Raw genomic sequence first — 20,276 nt, forward strand, 5'->3', positions numbered from 1 at the left:
GTGTTGCATACATCTTGTAGTACCTTTGTCAGAGCGCCAGGGTGGAAGGTCCAGCGTGTTTCACTGTTGTACTGCACTCTGACATCTCCTCTCTCTGTGATCCTGTGAACTGTTCCGGTTTGACCTATAAACTGCACAGCCAAGACAACTTAAAAAAAATGAATTAAAAAACACAATGACATAAAACAGTTCCAGCAACAAACAATAAAACAAAAGTATTTTAGGTCTCTTGCCCTGGATGGAGTATACAGTCATAAGGTAAGCTCAATTGTAGGGATTATCTTGCTGTAGCCGAGTTGTCCTGACTAGAATCATGCACATAGGTGGTTTAAAAAAAGTCCCACTCAAGCTATATGTTCAGTTGGCTCCTAACCAGGGGAAAATTCTTTTGGGGTTGCCACTGAAAAGAACAAGAGCTGCAGGGTCACCACAGTTAGATCCAATTTTATACAAGGTTACAAACAGAACTGATGGTCACCTTTGACATTATCAATGAAAAAGCATGACAGAAATATTGGCTGAACCATTACAGTGACAATGCAATTACCTCTGCCATTTTTGGGTTCCACCCCCCATGTCCTTCTTGCATTTCCCGCAATATTTCAATATCCAAAAGACACTTCACTTTATCCCCATGCTGGAACGGGTGCCGTTCTGAACTTTCTTTCCTCTGAATCTCTGCTGGTTTTCCTAAAAATGACAAAGGCAAGACATTCATGTTGTGCTGGCCAATGGGCCATTGTGATCCTTTCTTATGCTAATAGCTTAAATTAAGACTTTACACATATTCAAGAATATTAAAAATGCATGGCACCTATCAGATCAGAGAGAAGCTATCCATGCATTTCTTCTTTTCATAAACTATATAAATGTGTCCATAACATCCAGGATCCATAAGGTGTGTGAACTTGTGGTCACTAGATCTAGTCCATCAGAGAATAATGCAGCTGCAACACAAGACTTACAGCGTGCAGCTATGGTCCAGATGCTGAGCTGTTTACCAGACATTACAATGGGGAAGTTGCATGATTTAAGCAGCTTTGACTGTGGATGGTGGTTGTATCTCAGAAACTGCTGACCGCCTGGTATTTTTTATACAATACAGTCTCTACAGCTCACACAGAATGGAATGAAATATTAAAAAGATCCAGTGAGTGGTAGTTGTATGGGCAAAGACACCTTGTTGATGAGAGAGATCAGAGGTGAATAGTCAAACGTGTTCAAGTCTGTGGCAGCTAAAGGCAGCACTCAGTGGCCAGCGATGCCGAGGAAGTGTTCTTATATATAAAGCTTGAACTCAGAGCAGAGCGTGGCTTCCTTCCCAAGGAAAACTGGAGCATGACTGGCAATGCTGAAGATGGAGGATCGGCTGAAGAAGCCACTCTGAATAAGTGAGTGTAGGGAAATGACAGAGTCAATCGTGTTCAGTATTTACTATGTAAGAAAGGAAAAGTTTAGCGCGCAGTAAGAGTAAATAGTAATTCACTCAAGCCAAAAAAAAAAGTTTGGGTTCACTGATACTTTAATAAAGAAAGACTATTATTCAATCATTTGCTGACAGACATAATAAATATAAAAATAGATAAAATGAACGTAATCATGTTATAAAAACGCCAAGTCTTACCAAGCTTGGGTAAGTGATCCTTGTAGTAATGCCCTCCTGGAGAATCTGCAATGCACTTTAGATCTACTTTGCCCTTGTGCCCAACTCTGTAAACATTAGTGGTGCCGTCGCCCCAAGTTACACTTGCCACGCTGCGCCCTGTCTCCACGTCCCATCCGCGGATGTCCACAACCCGCCCGACTTTAGATTCCCCACCTAGGCGACACAGCACGAAAAAAATGTATTACAGTAAAACATTACATTACTGGAGCGCAGCACTGGGAAATACTATAATGGAAACATGGCTGCATCATTGTTCTTCTGTGCTGATATATAACTGGTATATTCAACTCTACATAACTGCAAACAATGGCCTTCATTTAACTCCAGAATATAACTGTTCATAGCGATATGATGCTCTTCTTACTGGAAATAACATTTCACATATAATAAGCAGGACTTCTCAAAACAAGGATTTATGTAGATAAGATGACTAACAATTGATGGGGTCAAGGAGGGTATTTTCTCCCCAGTGTAAAGCTGACCATATACCTATAGATTATCTGCAGATTTTCTATGGTCAGATGGAAAAAGTGCAACAGATTCCTCCATCTATGCTAAACTGAAAGAAATGCATTCCTCTTCTGTTGATGTTGTTTACCTGAGCATATCATTTACAATAAACAAGCGGCTGTGTAGAGTACGAAGTGGTCTTTACACTTACACTTTGGGGTACGTACAGCCAGCTCCCTTGTAGGGGGGGAGAAAAATACAGATGGCAGATTCCTCCATCCACACAGTTTAGCGTAGATGGAGGAATCTGTTCCACGTTTTCCATCTGACCATAGAAAGTCTGCAGATAATCTATAGGTGCAAGGCCAGCTTAAGAATGCACAGGCAACCTTCATATTGGAGTTTCAGGTTTGCCTTGTATCGGATTAATGGAATTAGAGTAGACTGAATGTAATAAGCTTAGCTCTGGCACAATAATAATAATAATAATGAATAATGTGAATGATTTCCGCACCACTCGCTGCAATCAAAGTGCAAGGCTTAACCACACAAATAAGTTGTTTTTTTCAAGCATCAGCCTTTGTTGTGGAATTCAGGCATTTTTCATAAATTTGGAAATCCACGGCCAATCGGTCATTGTTAGTTGAAAAAAGGCCTCCCTACCATCTCCTATGCCATAGTGGAAATACAACAAAGCTGGAATAAAAAAAAAAAAAAGGCCCCAAACAAATGAAACATGATCGTTCAGACCATGAAAGCTGAAGAGATCAGGAAAACTGTCTAAGTTCCAAACAACAAGCATTCAGATTGTGTTCTTGAACAGACCATGGGAGAAGCCGATTGCCAACATGATTATATATACACACATGTTCTAAAGGAAACTGGTCATGAAAGAAAAGGTGGAAGCTTCCCCTGATGACCTGTTCTTAAAATTCTGGGGGCCTGACTTTGATATCTGTCCTCTGAACACTGATTTAATGTCCTTATCATTATTGCTAAATACAGAAGAACAAACTAGCGCCAGCATATAGTGTCCCTAACCCGGGGCCCTAACATTGAAAGGGAACAGTGCTAATCACTACGTAACCAAAGTCACAGCATCAGGAATGCCGCACACTGAGACTCCTCATATTATTCTTTTATTACACAGCCAGCAGGTACAAGCTCTTATTCAGACATTCTCAAAGGCTAACCATAGAGTAACCATGTTGCCCATCTCCAGATGTCTCACTGTACTAACTCCTACAAAAGCTTGCACCATAAGAAATGCATCACATTAATGAGGTCTAGTGATGTTCCTTATTTCTTGTCCTTCAAAAGACCCTGCTGGCTACTAGATCTGACCACTTACCATCTTGGTTCCCCCATTCCCAGTCAGGTCCACGGACCACTTTGGCACCCTGGAAGATCCCTTTAAGCACTAAACGAGGCAAGCCTTGGCGGGGCGTCAATGAGACCCTGCATAGGGAAAAATAAAACAAGATGTCTGGTAATTAACATATTTCAAGAAAACCTGTCAGGATGACTATTGCCTGTCTCTGCTGAAGCTTTCCTCCTGAGCTGAAGTTCTCCACACCCTGAAGTGGTGCTAAGAAACACACATCCCTCTATGGCTGTGGTTCTCTATTGTGGGTCGTGACCCCATGCTCAGTGGGCCGCCACATGCCTTCCACTGCACTAGGCGAGAGGCTCCTCAGCCTCCCCCATAGCGCAGCACTGTTAGTTCTCGTGCCGAGCAGGCATTCACAATATGCTGCCTGGCGCTGAGTGTCAGCTTGAGGTGGGGTGGGGTGGGCTGGAGGTATGGCCGCGAGGGAGCTCCATCCATATGTGCATTGCTTACAACTCACTCGCGTGACCGGCGTGGCATCACATTCTGGCTCCCGGCACCTCTATAGGGAGTGCAAGAGAGCTGTACAAGCAATGCACATATGGATGGAGGAGTTCCGTCACAGCACAGCACCCCAAACTGAACACTTACATTGTGTATGTTTGTGTAAAAATGTCTCTGAGTGTGTGAGATTGTGTCTGGGCTTGTGTGTATATGTCAGTGTTTTAATCGCACCTACTGTTCGTTCTGGTGCAGGAGGTGCATTGCGTTACAATTCATTTGAATGGCACCCCAACACACCTCCCCCACAGTTTGATCACTTGCACCAGAACATGTGGTACTGCAATGCCAGTCGTTCCAGTGTGATGCAACTTAATGACCAAGGACAAATGTGGGTTCTGAGGTTATACAGGTTGAGAACCACTGCTCTATGGGATACTACATGGTTGTATTCTGCCCTGGAACTAGCACTATCAAGCAACAGCAACCTCTGGAGCTTGATGGTAGACTTGGTGGAGACATGCAATAGATGTCCTCACAGGCTTTCTTAATATAAGGCTGCATACAATTGTAAGCTTTATTGAAGATTTTCAAAGGACGCGCATAACAGCATTAGACGATACAGCCTCATAGTTAACGGATTAATCCAGTCACAATTTGGGTTTTGGTTCATGCTCCAAGAGCTAAACCACCTAACCATTTGTTACATCACTCAGGATCTCTCTTGGTGAGATATCAGAGTTCTTGGGTTTGCTGTACACATTACAAGGGGTTCCAACTCTCCCTGATGGCTTTGGCATTTATTTATTATGAGGGATGCAAAAACAAAGAATTAGAACACACAAAAGGTGGCTATGAACACCCGACATTACATATTATGCATACGCATTATTATATGGCCAAGTTTCTCCGATTTTTCATATGTGTGCATTATAAATGAAAAACAAGCCATTACAATGGAGTTAGATGCATCAATAAATTACAAAGAAAGTACAAGTGCTAATATACAAGCTACAGCTCCTCTGAGATATTATTGCGCGTGGTATGGCCAACCTCCTCCCACTGAGTCTTTCTCTCCGCTATCAACAAGCTTGACCTCTTTTTATCACATCTACACTGCAGCAATCCCTGGGATATGTTCATTGTGATTGGCACTGAGATTTTGCACATTTCCCCTTAAACATCAAAGGCGCTACGGGTCACTCTCTCCGCCGCTCACTGCCAGTTTTAACAGCAGATTATCCTTCGGCAAGCAATGTTAATTACCTCTGGGATTGTCTCAAATGACTTTGCTGCTCATTTTCACAACATGCCAATTAGAGAAGGACAAAATGTATCATTTACCAACTGCAACAATTCTCCCTCTGCCAAGAGCATTTACCAAACCAATAAAAAAACAAGAACATTCTTTTTATATCATAAAAGCTCTTCATTGTTTCAGATGTTTCACATCCTGTCCTTTACCCAAAACTGGGACATCCAGATAACTCGTCCTTCAGGTGTCCCTGCATGGTGCTAGAGGGAACCGATTGGTTGCCAAGTGTTACAGAAATTTTTGTTTTTTTCAGTTGCCTACAGAGAAGTTATTGAGTCTATAGGACAGTTTTAGCACCGTCTCTCTCATTATTTAGGAGCATGCCTCCCTCTACTGGTAAAATCCGTCCATACGGGTTTAGATCTAGAGAACTACTGTTGTCTCATATTTACGCGTTTACAAACTGGCACATATAATCACCAATTGTGAAGAACAAGAAAAAAATCCCACACGCTAGACTCTTAGGCCCCATTCACACTGAGTGATTTATCGTGCGGATTTCCGCGTGGTATCGCGCATATTATGCGCGCGATACCGCTTTACAATACAAGTCTATGGCGCTGTGTGCGTCGCTGCTACAGGACCCTTTTTTTGCTCGAATGTCGCACGATTGTACTCGGTCCAATGCAATCATTTGCGCGATATCGCAATCGCGCAAAATGACAATCGCGCGATTTGCAATCCGCTCAGTGTGAATGGGGCCTTAAAGTAGAACTCCTGTCAAAACAATGCATTTGTTTTTGGATAGCGGAGGAGAAAGGTAAACCTCTAATGAAGAACTCGAGCCAAACTAATTGGGTGGACAAGTGCTGACAGTGGACACGGAATGGTGTCACCTCGCCAACTGCTGACTGGGGATAGACAAAAATAAAGCCGTGTTAACGTTTTTTAAATAGGAGGGTTGTTTTTGCACTGCACTTTTTTTTACATTGCGGTGTCTATGAAGGAGAATCAGTGGTCAGAAAACATAATCTGGGAAGGAGAGGAGTGAAAGAGACCAGTGGGGAATTCAGAGGAAAAGGGAATGCACTGGAGGACATACTGTAAACTTGTTGATGGTTACCTATCCTTGCACCTACACAATATATGACATTGCTTATGGCAACGTTGATTTTCCAGGATGTGTTTTCCCAGCCGATTACTATTGTTCCTCACTATACAGACATTTCACCCACAGGGATCCCCTGCCTTCATCCATGGGCACAAATCTGCATGTTTGTCCAATTTAAACTTTGGTTTGTAAAAATGTCATTCATTAGAAAAGTTATGTTGTAGACAGCTTAAGAAGGGCACAGACCGTGCCAGCTTATCACCAAAAGTCACATGAAAATCAGAATTTCTGAGTCCTCTGATCAGCATCCTGTGGTTGTTTTTTTCTGTATACCCAGTTAAGACTCTAGATATAGTCAGGGTCAACGTGCAAGTCAAGAGCATTTAGAAATACAGAAGCTGCCGTTGCTGACTTGCTGGGGCTGTCATCCTGAATCTTCCTTCACTATTTGCCGAATCATTAAACGCAAACAAGTATATCACACGTCCAGACACTTTGTGGACTGTATGCTTGCCCCTGGTCTGTGACTTGCTACGTAATGAAAGATAACTTGCAACTCTTTTAGATTGTAAGCCCTCACGGGCAGGGCCCTCCTTACCATCTTGAATTGTATTGTAATGTCTTCCTTATATTGTAAAGCTGCACAAACTCTTGGTGCTATATAAATCCTGTATAATAATAATAATAACAATTTCAAAATCAAGTCTGCATTAGTAATGATTTAAATATATTTTCTTATTTGAAGGCAACTTTTGCAGGGAACTGCCATAAGAATTTCTCCCCTTTGCCATCTGAACTGGAAAATGGGGAGATGGAAAAGAGTAGACCAAGCTTGTCTCTTGTGAATGATGCCCCTTCCAGGAAGAATGATCACGCTACATTACAGCAATTAACAGATTTGTGCCTGAGAGAGTCTCGCTGTTTCAGTAGCTCCTCTATGGCTGTGTATCTCAGCAGTTGGAACTGATGTGCAGCCAAGATTCTCTCCTTCCCACAGAGATATCTGTGAATTGATCGGCTGTCTTTAGTAGCAGCAGTAACACTCCACGCAGGTGGTAGCCTGGCTCGGCTGTCACACTAATCACCCGCTCTTTCAAGTGTGAACCAAGATTTCACAGGAACGGGCACATCACCAAAGCTCAGGAAATTATCTAATTCTGATCAAGATTATTTTATAGCAAACCTGCCAACTTAATTCTTACACTTCAGAGCGTCCGCCTGCCCCAAAATCAATATGTTAGCAATGGATGAATGCTACAGAGCTGAATGACTGATTGGCCGCTCAAGACATTTTTTGCACCATGTCTGACAGTAAACTTGAAGCTGAACTTCAGGTAAACAGCTGACTACACCAGATTCCCTCTCAGCTTCATTCCCCATAGTTTAAAGGGGAATAGGAAGACACGGGCACTCCAAACTGGTGGAAAACACGTCTATATTGATGCATGTGTTTAGTATAACATAATGTACTGGGTCTGCACAGGGCATCACATAGCTCTGCCTGATAAAGGGGACCCTGCGTGGCCCCGAAACGTCGCTTTTATGTTATACTACACACGCGTCAATAAAGACAGATTTTCCACCAATCTGGAGTGTCGGCGTCTTCCCATTCCTGTATTCTGTCGGCGCCATCTGTTTCTTACCATTGCACCTGATAACATTTATGGACCATGTGGTAAGGAGTGCGATGGGTTCATGGACATTCATAGTTTGTGTTGTGTTTTTGTATGTAATCTCTTCATTATGTTAAGGACTTAAAATAAAGTTTTTAATTTTTTTAGTCAAATAGGAAATGCTGCTATTGAATATTTCACGTTTATTTCTTTGCAGTTAGCAGGTGGACTTTTCACATGATAACCTATGTAAGCTGCTCTGTTGGAAGAAAACCTTAACAGGGCTCAATAGCTTCAACAGAAATTTACATACACAAGTAATTGAATCAAGAGGGTGAATCATCTGCTCCCCCCTGTACAGTGTTTTTATAAGGCCATATGCAGTTTCAGCCAGGGAGCGACAGTCTAAATCAGCGTTTCTCAACCTTTTTTCCATCACAGCACCCTTTAAAAGTGTCCAAAATCTTGGAGGCACCCGAGTCTAAAATATAATTGATATTAAGAAGAGACCCCATGCAAAAAAGTTCCCCCTTTACATTTAAGTCTCCCCTTCAGATCAGAAGACCACCCCCTCACATGAGGAGCTCCCATTCACATCAGAACCCCCTTCTTTCCCATCACAAGCTTCCCTCTTCACATCCAAGTCCTCGAGGACGAGTCCCCCTTTAACGTCAGAGTCCTATCATCACACACTAGGAGATGCAGCTGTGAGAGCATGGCAGATGATGGGAGGTGGAGCAGGCCTAGAAGGAGATGAACTTCTGTCCTTTTCTGAATGGATCCCCCCCCCTCCCTGGAATAGCGTCACTGATCCCCATGGTGCAGGTGGCCAGTCTGCCTTCACCATGGAAAGGCAAAATGTCAGGCACCCCTGAGGAAGCTACAAGGCACCACACGATGCCATGCCACCCTGATTGAGAAAGACTGGTGTACATGCACACCCATAATGTAACAAATAAAAATATATCATATAATGTACTCATATCTATTAAGGTTTTACAAGCAAACCTGTCTTCAAAAAATGTATAAATCAACAATGGCACACCAGGGTAAGAAAGATAAGGTACCATGAACATGCCTTCTGTTTTTTTAAATCAGCCCTCTAGATCACCATGGCAGCCACCAACATCTTCAAAGTCAACACATCTGGACCCCACCATATCCTACAATGCAATATTCCGTGCCAGAGTGATCTCAAGGTCAAAAACTACCAAGTGGGAGGTCCATGCATGACATTTTCTAAGCTGCTATTTGTATGGAAAGTTTGTGGGGCTTCCACTGCACTCCAGAGAACTGGTATAAAAACAGAGGAAAGCACTAGCATCTTATAGTGTCTGCCTCTATGGAAATGTTTTGTACTGTTTGTTGTAATGATACAGTCCGTTAAATATAAGGCTGGTAATGATAAAAATTTTCGTGTTCGATTAATCGAAATTTTTAATTTATTTTTAAATCGATTAATTTCGATTAATTATAACGCATATACAGATCCAACTACATTGGCCTATACACATACAGCAGAGCAATGAAGTAATAATATGAACTAGGATCACACTAATCCAGCACGTTATTAATCTCCCGTGCCCCACTCAATATGGCCGCCGCTTGAGTGGGGCAACTCAGAATAATAACGTGCTGGATTACAAATGTATTTACATAGTATAGTAAAACAGCAAAGCCCTAAGGGTGATTTCAACATAAGTATTAGCTTAATATTTGAAGTAGCAGCACCTGTCCATTCCATTTCATGTAAGGACCTGATTGCAACATAATATCAGTAAATTTCAATGGGCACATTTCTGGGAGCGAGATGGGGAGGAGGGTTAATGGAGAGCCACATAGTGCATATATATAAGTTTAAGATAAGACAGAAGCTTGGTGCTTCTTGGGCAAACTCACCGGCCCAAGTGGCTCCGTCGGCTAACGAAGGAAATGGTGGAGGAGTCCGGTGACGTCGATGTCTGTGACGGTACTCCCGGAAGCCGGCGGAGAGGTGAGTCTTTTCATTTTGGATCAAAATAATTTTAATTGATCAAAAAGTTTAACGATTTATCGAGGAATTAATCGTTAATTTCCCTGGCCCTAGTTAAATATTAATCTGAAATCAAACAACATGGATAGTGACATTTGTAATAAAGGCAGTGACAGGTGAGTGGAGTTGGAAATACAGGAAAGGAGCAAGATCTTTCTGCTTTAGTCCCCGTGTGGATAATTAAACCTGCAGCATCTGCTCAAACTCTAAACAGTTTTGGTGGACTGAGATTATAAAAATGTTTGGGAAAAAAACACATGGACTAAATTAAGTGTTTTTGGCTGTCTAGACTAGAGGTCTTCGAAGCAGTTTTTGTGTGGTGGTACTTACGGCCTGGAATGGGCAGTTTCATATCTCTCAAAGGCATGGGAAAGGTCGTGTTTGTTGTTCATGTAACACTGCGTGCACAGATCGTAGTCAAAGCAGACTTTGCACTTCCAGCGCATGCCGCGAATTCCGTGCTTCTTACAGCAGTCGCAGATTATATTTGGATGGCGGACACCTGCGGAACAGGAAAACTTGGGTCATGGTTACTGGTCACAGAATACAAAACAGTGAACATTAACAACACAATCATTTTTGTACTCTGTAGGATGGGATTATTGGGCAGGATGTAAGATATGATTGGAAACCATTACTCCATACCAAATTTCCTTCATTCTGTAGGTCTATTCTGGTAAGATTTTAAGACTGTTACATACTGCCCAAGAAATGCTTCCTATATATTTGTGTGTTTTATATTATATCATAAAAGCCAAAATAACCACACGGAACGGTCAATGACATAAGCCTGGCTTTCCAGAATCCATGAATAGCATACAATGTATTTACTCGCACAACATTGGTCCTAGGCAACTGTGCCCCTTACATTTTTTTGCTTCTTACCCTTACATATGTGCTTATCGACGTGATTCTAAAATGCACAGATTCTATCGCCAGTCACAGGGTATTAAAAGAGAACTATGAGGTGACCTTTTTATCCCATAGCTCTCTTTAGCATCACGCGATGACATATACTAACCTCCTCCCGTGACCCAAAGCTCAGTATATAGCAAGCTATATATGGAGAGCACCGCAGCCGGGACGGATCCCGACAATACTGTCGAGATCCACCCATCTGGCTGAATCTGTAGGGAGATAATCGGGATGAGCGAGCAAAGGTGTGTGTTCACTCACTTCACGATCTATAGAGCCGACGTGTGACAGTTTCAATGTTACACGTCGGCTCTAACCATGAGGATGAGTGTAAATCACTCACCTCATAGTTCTCCTTTAAGTTCCACGAAGTGCTTTAAGGATGTGAATTGGATCCAAGCTGCCTACATACCAAAAGGTGTAATATTGGTGTTGGAATTGATTGGTCTGCTGTTCATTTTCCATAACCTCCTGTATCTTAGAGAACCAACCAATCTCTAATAAAGTCCTACTGGTTTTCCATAAACATGTTACAAGGGATTCAGACACATCCAACAGGTGAGGTATTAGGGAGTTTCTATATCATTTTGTGGGAGACAGTTTCTCAAGGAGCAACACGGGCATTGGGATGTAGGGAACCCTGATTTGAAAGTTCCATCCAAAATATTGGACACCCTGAACCAGAAGGACAATATTATAGGCCATGCCCCCCTCTGCTCACATCTCCTCCAGCAGCTCTCAGAAATGCCCGTATCCCAGACTTCTAAATGAGCGGATATTCTATGCCACCTAGAGTACAATTTTCAGCATTTCTGTATTTTAGAACTAATGAAGAATACATGCGCTAGCTTTGCTATTTTCCTTTTTTTGGGCCATAATGATAACTCTCTTTTCTTCATACAGAAGGGAACAAGCTTTCCACTACATAGTACAATCAACTAAGTTGTGAAGGTAAGTGACAACGGATAAAGCTGGTTCGGAGATCCAAAACGGGACAGGCAGGTCATTGTTGGTTCTAGTCAATAGAAGATCTGGACCTCCACACAAATAAAATAATGCATATATGAAACCAAACCATCACTTATTTGCCTAGCAGGTCTCTTCTGTTTCCTGTGCATCAGATCTGATTTCCTGCAGAGCACCCAGAACCCCAGAAAACCACAATGTTCTGATGTGCAAACAGCAGCCAGTCATTGAAGGAGTTGGCTGTGGTCCATCCCCTCCTAGACTTCACAACTGGCATATTACTAAGATGAGTGGCCACACTAAGCAATAGCTTGGTGTTGGAATAGGGGGGAAGCAGGGTGTCCACCCAGAGCAGCTGGGGTCCCGGGGTTCTCTGAAGGAAACCAGGTCTGGCCCCCACCTCACCTGAAGGCAAAAAAAAGGGACAGATTTGTATGTTTTCATTCTAACATGTAGACATTAAGCTTGGGACCCCCCTTAAATACATGTAACTGAAATACCCTTTGAGGATATTTTATATCTGCAGAGCGTTATCATAAAGGAACTTGCAGTCTAATGTTGTTATTAGTTATGCAAGAATGAATACATTGCTTACATAACTGCAGCAATTTTGAGCTTTTGAGGGTACGTTTTTTCCCTGCAGTTTTGAGGTTAAGCCAACCGACCCACCAGCATGCGATAAGTTTTTGGGTAAAATCTCATGCAAACGTGAAGAACATGCAAAACCCAGTACGATACTGCACTTGGTAGAACTTAAGCCCAGAACGTGTGCTGAAAAGCAAAGTTTCCACCCACCACACCTTCACTTTGCCCAATTACTCAAAATGATTACTCACTGAAAGTACATTGTTGTTTTTAAAATGGAATTAAACTGTACACTTAGCTTTGTGATAACCAGAAAGGCATTATGCATGGAGGGCATCTGTGTGAAAGTCAACAGAAACCTGTATGTGAGCAATGCAGCACAGATCCCACAGCTATTTAGGTCAGGTGACCTAAAGCTGTCATGACAGGTCACATGATCCACAGCAGCTCTGCATGGGGTGGAACGGATGTCAGCATAATCCTTATTCACTTTTACTGAAGACATTAATGCCCCAGCGTGCTGCGGCTGTGGATCCAAACCATCTGGACCAAAAAGCCACCCTCCTCAAAAAATCTTCATTCAACTATTACAGTATAGGTTTGATTTGAAGTGGAAACCTAATAAATACTAATATGAGCCGACACTCAACTGGCAGATTCCCACTAAACTCCACAGACATGAATCTTTTTTGGTCTGTTGAGTCGCTGGAGTCATCACGTACCTGTCTGAGCATTATCATACAGCAACAGATCATAGGCTCCTTGGAATCCAGTGCGGTAGTTTGTCCTTGTGCCATGATCCCACTGAACCACAACTGTTTTATCGGGTGTCGTAGGGCTGCCTTGTCGGCCAATTTCAACCACGGTTCCCACGCTTCCCTCTCCATTGTCCTGGTTCACCCACTTCCAGTCCACACCTCGAACCACTCGCATTCCCACCTGCATGGCTGCAGTACAGTCCCAGTCCATGTTATCCCTCCAGGGTAAGCATAGAGCACATTAGGAAGTCTTTTATCACTTGAGATGAAGGCCAGGACAAAATGCCAACGTAGTATTCTCTATTTAGCCCTGGAAAAAATAAAAAGATTTTAACATAGGCACAACAACTTTAATGCATTTTCTTTATTGCACATTTTGGGAAGCTATACAAGCCACTTACAAGGCTCATTGGGAGTAAATAAAAAAGTGTTTATTGTGCAATTACTCTTTCTGTGTCCACAGCAGTTGTTTGTCCCTCATAGATGCCCCTCATTACACTGCATACAAAATGGAGGACTACACACACAGAACACTGGATGGCAAAACTGAGGTGTGCTTGTAGAAAGGCTTCCACTTCTATTTCCTGCGTGCTGAAGAGGAGACACTTGTGCCGTTTTCATCTGATTAGACATCGACAAGCCTGAGGACTAAAATAAAGCTGATAGCTTGTTCCTATCTGGGCTACTGGCTGCACAGATAATTCATTCATTTAAATGCATTACACCGGGGCCGTGCTTGCCATCAGTGGTTTAAGATTCATGTAAAAATAGTCAATCTTCAAATGGTATAGGAGATTATTTTTTTATATATCTATATAGATATATATATTTAATCTCACGTGCCCCACTCAATATGGCCGCCACTTGAGTGGGGCAACTCAGAATAATAACGTGCTGGATTACAAATGTATTTACATAGTATAGTAAAACAGCAAAGCCCTAAGGTCCCGTTCACATGGAGCGATTTATCGCACGGTAATTCCCGCGATATCGCGGCAATTTACCGCGCGATATCGCTCTCCAATGCTTCTCAATGGGGCAAAGGGTCCTGCTGTCGCGGGTCGTGTGTCGCTACAGCAGGACCCTTTTTGGAGCGGATTTAGCCGCGATTCAAGCTTGCTCAATGCAAGCATTTGCGCAATATCGCGCGATTTGCGAACCGCTCAATGTGAACGGGGCCTACGGGTGATTTAAACATAAGTATTAGCTTAATATTTGAAGTAGCAGCACCTGTCCATTCCATTTCATGTAAGGACCTGATTGCAACATAATATCAGTAAATTTCAATGGGCACATTTCTGGGAGCGAGATGAGGGAGGGGGTTAATGGAGAGCCACATAGTGCATATATATAAGTTTAAGATAAGACAGAAGCTTGGTGCTTCTTGGGCAAACTCACCGTCCCAAGTGGCTCCGTCGGCTAACGAAGGGATCGCTGCCCAGGTTCTTGATTGGTCAGGAAGCCAGGCAGCCTCTAAAGCCGGTGTTCTTTCGCAAGAACACCGGCTTCACAGGCAATCAGAAAGACGGGCGCCATCCGACTTCCTGATAATCAGGGCACAATCAACCGGTACTCGGTATCAGCGAGTAGCAGGAAAAAAATATCGCTACTCGTACTCGATACTGAAGAGAAGGTATAGGTGCATTCCTAATTATATATATATATACATACACACACTGTATATATACATACATACATACATACATACATACATATACGTTAAATGTTATGTGATTTTCACTCATACGAATGTGTTGTGTCTGAGTTTCAGCTGGCCTGAAACCTGGAAACACCACATACAGGACTGTCCAGGTGAATCCAGGACAGGTGGCAATCCTACACTTGTCCCGGAACTGTGCCAAAGGCAAAAGAAGACTGCCAATAAGGAAACCTGTCGCTTTTCCCAGTCTAGCCAAGGCACAGGTTCTCTTTAAACCCTTAAAAAAAAAATCTACAGCAGACATAACAGCATACAGGAACTGCGGGGCTTTTCCTCTCCTGTAATCTGTCCTGAAAACACTTCACATGACATCAAAATCTCTGCAAACACAAAAGTCAAACAACAGACACTGATAGGCAGAGATAGATTAAATATTGTACAGTTCACTGAAGCACCAAGGCTTAAATACACACAGGCAGAGCAATAACAGGATTGTCATTTCAGTGCGTCTTCCTGTATTTAATCTGTGCCACAGCATAATATCATATAGTCCCTGTAGGTGGCTGAAGGGTATTGATTTTTTTAGGGGAAAAACTAAGTTTAATAAAAACACAAAATGAGGAAAAAAAAACTTTTTTTCCATGCAAGTTATCACTTTTGTACAGTTGCCTGCAACAATATTTTAAAGGCATAGTGATTATGGATGGAGCCTCACTTAACATCACCCTATATATTATATTAGAAGCTGAACATCAGGTAAAGAGCTACATACAGAGTTAAAAGAAATACACGGAGCGGATTTCGCTGCCAAAGGATTTGTCATTTGAAGCCTGTTCGGAGAGTTACACAGCCCTGCAGACAGCAGAGCCAGGTTGGTGACCTACCTTTTCCAAACTGCAGTTAAACAATACAGCTTCCTGCTCAGAAGAGTGAAGCACAGAAGTGCTAATGGCACTTAAAGCAAATGTGTCATGGGGGCAATATTTTAGCTGCCATTGGTTGGTGTTACTTCTGAAATGCTTGCTGTTTCGATGTCATGTTGCTTCTCTGGTTTCAATACTTTCACCAACAAGAGCCAAGAGCCATTTTGACTTTACTTGCTTCATGCTTGCTCAGGGTTGGGGAAAGCACTGAAGCAAGAAAATTAAAGCAGACCTAGACTCGGTCAACCATATGCATCAAACAGTGCAAACCAGGTCATGTACTGATTATGTATTACTTCTGATAGGGTACTGTGAGGCTAGAGGAACGCAGTGTTCCTAGGCATAGTCATTAATGTTCTGCTGCCTCTAATCAGGAATTATATACTAAAAGAACATCTTGTTACTGACTTGCTTTGTCCAATTGAACTGTGCTGGTCAATCCCTGTTAGCCCAACTTCTTTAAATAAAGGTCCACTTTAACATGACAGCCAGGCGACTAATTAAACCAGCCAGGCGACTGGTGCAAAACCATCTATTGGAGCTGGCCTTACCTATCTCCTTGCTACTTGATACCCTTAAGAATCTCTTCTCCAGTTGAGGTTCCCCCCGCTGGAAAGGTAAGCCCTGATGAAGAGAAGGTAAGCCCTGATGAAAAGGACAATTGTGTATCCCCAAAACATGTTAGCTGCTCCATAAAACTGTCTCCATTCCATAAAAGAAGATTTCTTGAATGTTAAAACCTTGTGGAGCTTCCTTATCTTTACCTTATAGACTTTACTTCGAGGACCAAGTATATGGCCATGGGGTTTCCTTCCTTCACTTTAACCTAAAGACTTTACTTCAAGGACCAAGTATATGGCCATGGTGTTTCCTTCCTTCACTTTAACCCAAAGACTTTACTTCAAGGACCAAGTATATGGTCATTGTGTTTCCTTCCTTCTCTTTAACCTAAAGACTTTAATTCAAGGACCAAGTATATGGCCATGGTGTTTCCTTCCTTTACCTTAACCTAAAAGCCTTATGTTAAAGTGAAGGAAGGAAACACCATGGTCATATACTTGGTGCTTGAAGTAAAGACTTTACTTCAAGCACCAAGTATATGGCCAAGGTGTTGCCTGCCTGTAGGTAGAAAGGTCCCTGTATTAGTTTGGGATACCATCTTAGGACGGAGTCCATTGCCTCTCGTTTCTTCATGAGGTTTACATTAATGGCAAACAATAGTCCTGTACTTTTTGCTGGTATAATGGTAGTTGAGTTTTATTTGACACCTTTTTACTTTTTTTCCTCCAGTCACGTCTTTCTCACATTTATAAAAAGCTCAAGTTATTAATATTTTCCGGTATTTGCCTGCTATTCATTAACAAGTATTTTCCACTTTTAACGGAAATGCTAAAATATATGAATGTCTAGTGTTTTTTGTGAAGGACAATGTCAGGATATGGTTGCTCAATGCCTTCAATGATTCCAGTAGTCTACGACGTGTTAGGGTCAACACTTAATTGTAGCTTTAGCTCTATTTATGTGTAAAAAGGAAGCACTTTTAGACCACTTATAGTCCTCACTGAAAGGTGCACAAGCACATGGGGAAAAACATGCGGGATGCTTGCAGGTGAAAATGGTTGTGCGTGTGGCAGCCCTTTACTTGCATACAAACACCCATCGCAAAGTGTGAACAGGGCCTTAGACATTGCCAGCATAAGAAATAGAAACCAATGTAAGTAAATATCACTTTCAGTACGTTTTTGTGAACGGAATCCCCGGCCAATCAGGAAGCTGGGAGGGAGATCATTACTCGCCACTCGGCTCGATGCTGAATGGCTGGGAAGCTGGTCTCCTGGCCAATCACAATCGAGCCAGCCAAACAACATGGAGCGGGCTTCCCGGGCAATCAGGAAGCCGGGCGGCATGTAATTCCCCGTCACCTTTCTGATTGCCCGGGAAGCCGGCTCCATTCCAGCTGAAGCACCGCTATATGTACTCGGTATTGGCGAGTACCGAAAACTAAATATCGGTACTCGTACTCGATACCGAAAAACCAGTATCGGTGCATCCCTATATATAATGTTCATTATGATAGAGAGGACTGTCAAAGACTACTGACATACTAGAGGAAATGAACGTCAGAGACCGGGAACACCTACAGGTTTGGTTGGAGACTGAAGACATGCTGGAGAAAGTGAGTGACAAAATGTAGACATGAGACTATAATATTAATACAACAAATATCCCCCAACAAATGGAGATCCCCCCCCCCTTGGGTTATCTAACCAAACCTGCCCTTTTATATCGCCGCAATAAATAGGACTTTTATTATTATGAATATACAGGATTCATATAGCACCAAGAGATTACGCAGTACTTTACAACATATGGGAAGTCAGGACAAGTACAATACAAAAGGATTAGAGGACCCTTCCTTGTGAGAGCTTACAATCTATTTGAACTTTACCACGAAAAACACATAAAACAGTTGAATAATAAAAAATAAAAAAAAACTTAGGTAGTCACTTAAATTGCTAACGCACCGCCAAGTACTTGCCCTAAGGAGCCAATCCACGACATGTCACATAGAAGTGTTGTAGGACCGGTTTGAATTCTGGTCATGCAGCATTCATATAACCAGAAACAACACTTGATTTTAAACCCCGTTGATTGGTCACTATAACATCCATGTCATTACAGCTTAAACCTGGTCACAATGCCCACCCTAGTTAAAATCAATGAACACAACACATATCCAATAGTTCTGTTATATTGCATCAGATATTTTATAATAGATTTAATAATACGGTAAGTTCGCTGTTGGAACTTCTCTGGGTCCTACAATACCAACAGGTCAGCCTTCACAGTGACCATGGTTGCTGAGAAGAGGGTCCAGAAAACCTGCAGGAGACAATGTGTAACACACTGACAGGACGTCCATCCCACCCAGCCTTGATGGAAGCTTTGAGGATGAAATGCGTTTCATCCAACTTCCTGGGACATGGTGTGAGACATGAGAGTAGTAAAGATGACTGCTCAACTTGACCCGATCACTAGATAGAATTATAATGCAATTTCATAATCCTCTATACAGACATTTGATACTAAACATATTACATTAGGTGTAGATAAAATTCAGACAAGGACTGCAAGGTTTAATCATGGGGTCACTGATTCTCAAGCTCTGGAGGAAGGGGAAATACATTATAAAGTGGTACAATGCTAAATACCACTAGCTATAGAGGACTACAAAACCCAGCAATAGCACATTATACAGCGCAATGCAGAATGCCGCCAGCTATTATGTACTATTGCTGGGATTTGTTGTATTCCTCTATAGCTGGCGGTATTCTGCATTGTGCTGTATAATGTGCTTTTGCTGGGTTTTGTAGTCCTCTATAGCCGGTCCCATTCTGCATGCATTGCTGTATAATTTTACACTTTCCATTTCACTATATTGCACACCACACTATCTATTTTTTTCTTTTTTACTTCCACCGGTCCAAGCTTGCTCCTGTGATGGACTACAACCGCAATACAAACTAGTAGTCCATCACTGGAGCCATTTTTAAACTTTATTTTATAGTTTATCCGATTAACCGATTAATCGAACTTAATAATCGGCTAACTAATCGATTTTGAAAATAATCGTTAGCTGCAGCTCTAGTTTTGTAGTCCTCTATAGCCGGTGCCATTCTGATTTCATTGCTGTATAATTTTACACTTTCCATTTCACTATATTGCACACCACACTATCTTTTTTTTCTTTTTTACTTCCACCGCTCCAAGCTTGCTCCTGTGATGGACTACAACCTCAATACAAACTAGTAGTCCTATCACTGGAGCCATTTTTGAAACTTTCTTTTATTGTTTATCCGATTAACCGAACTTAATAATCGGCTAACTAATCGATTTTGAAAATAATCGTTAGCTGCAGCTCTAACACAAAGAGAAGGGGCGGTCTACCCTTTTCTTAAAAGGAGAACTATGGGGTCAGGGCTTTTCCCCATAGTTCTACTGAGGGTAACGGGAGGACACAAACTAGCGTCCTCCCATCACCCTAAGCTCAGTATACCGCAAGCTACAGCTCGCGGTATACTGAGAGGCTGCAGCTGAAACGGATCCCGACAATTATGTCTGGATCCGCCCAGCTGCGTGAGTGACAGCTAGCTCTGCCTATCTAGAGGCAGAGCCAGCTGTACCCGCCCCCTCCCCCGTCCGTTCCGCCAGTCAGCACTGGCAGATCGGAGCGGAGAGAGGGCCCCTCCCCTGTCGCAGCTCTCTGCCGTGGCAGGATCGAGTGGTGAGCGAATGCTGGTATGTGTTCGCTCACTTCTCGATCGACTGAGCCGACCTGTGACAGTCTCATTGTCACAGGTCGGCTAGAACTATGAGGTGAGTGAAAGGTACTCACCCCATAGTTCTCCTTTAATTTTTAAAATGCCCAGAGTTCGTCTTTAAAATTTACAGCCGGCACCTAACTTTTGAGGTTTTCTCTAGCTGTTGCCAAAGGAGCTGGCTCCTGGATC

The 20,276-nt window shown here is 42.5% G+C and overlaps 1 protein-coding gene across 4 annotated transcripts in view; it reads right to left on the reverse strand.

Moving 5' to 3' along the window:
- Positions 1-20,276, reverse strand: part of MIB2 (mindbomb E3 ubiquitin protein ligase 2) — a 53,149-nt gene that overhangs the window by 28,118 nt on the left and 4,755 nt on the right. For 2 of the 4 annotated variants that reach the window (XM_018571219.1, XM_018571221.1), the window contains exons 2-7: positions 13,147-13,492; positions 10,289-10,460; positions 3,468-3,574; positions 1,625-1,819; positions 548-690; positions 12-131 (exon numbers count right to left, since the gene is read on the reverse strand). In XM_018571219.1, coding sequence (XP_018426721.1) covers positions 12-131; positions 548-690; positions 1,625-1,819; positions 3,468-3,574; positions 10,289-10,460; positions 13,147-13,393 — 984 coding nt within the window. In that variant the 5' untranslated portion in view covers positions 13,394-13,492. The remainder of the gene's footprint in view (positions 1-11; positions 132-547; positions 691-1,624; positions 1,820-3,467; positions 3,575-10,288; positions 10,461-13,146; positions 13,493-20,276) is intronic. The other 2 variants (XM_018571222.1, XM_018571220.1) reach the window with 1 other exon arrangement.

Source organism: Nanorana parkeri, unplaced genomic scaffold, assembly GCF_000935625.1.
Source record: "Nanorana parkeri isolate BGI_ZX_2015 unplaced genomic scaffold, ASM93562v1 scaffold1702, whole genome shotgun sequence".
Taxonomy (NCBI): Eukaryota; Metazoa; Chordata; class Amphibia; order Anura; family Dicroglossidae; genus Nanorana; species Nanorana parkeri.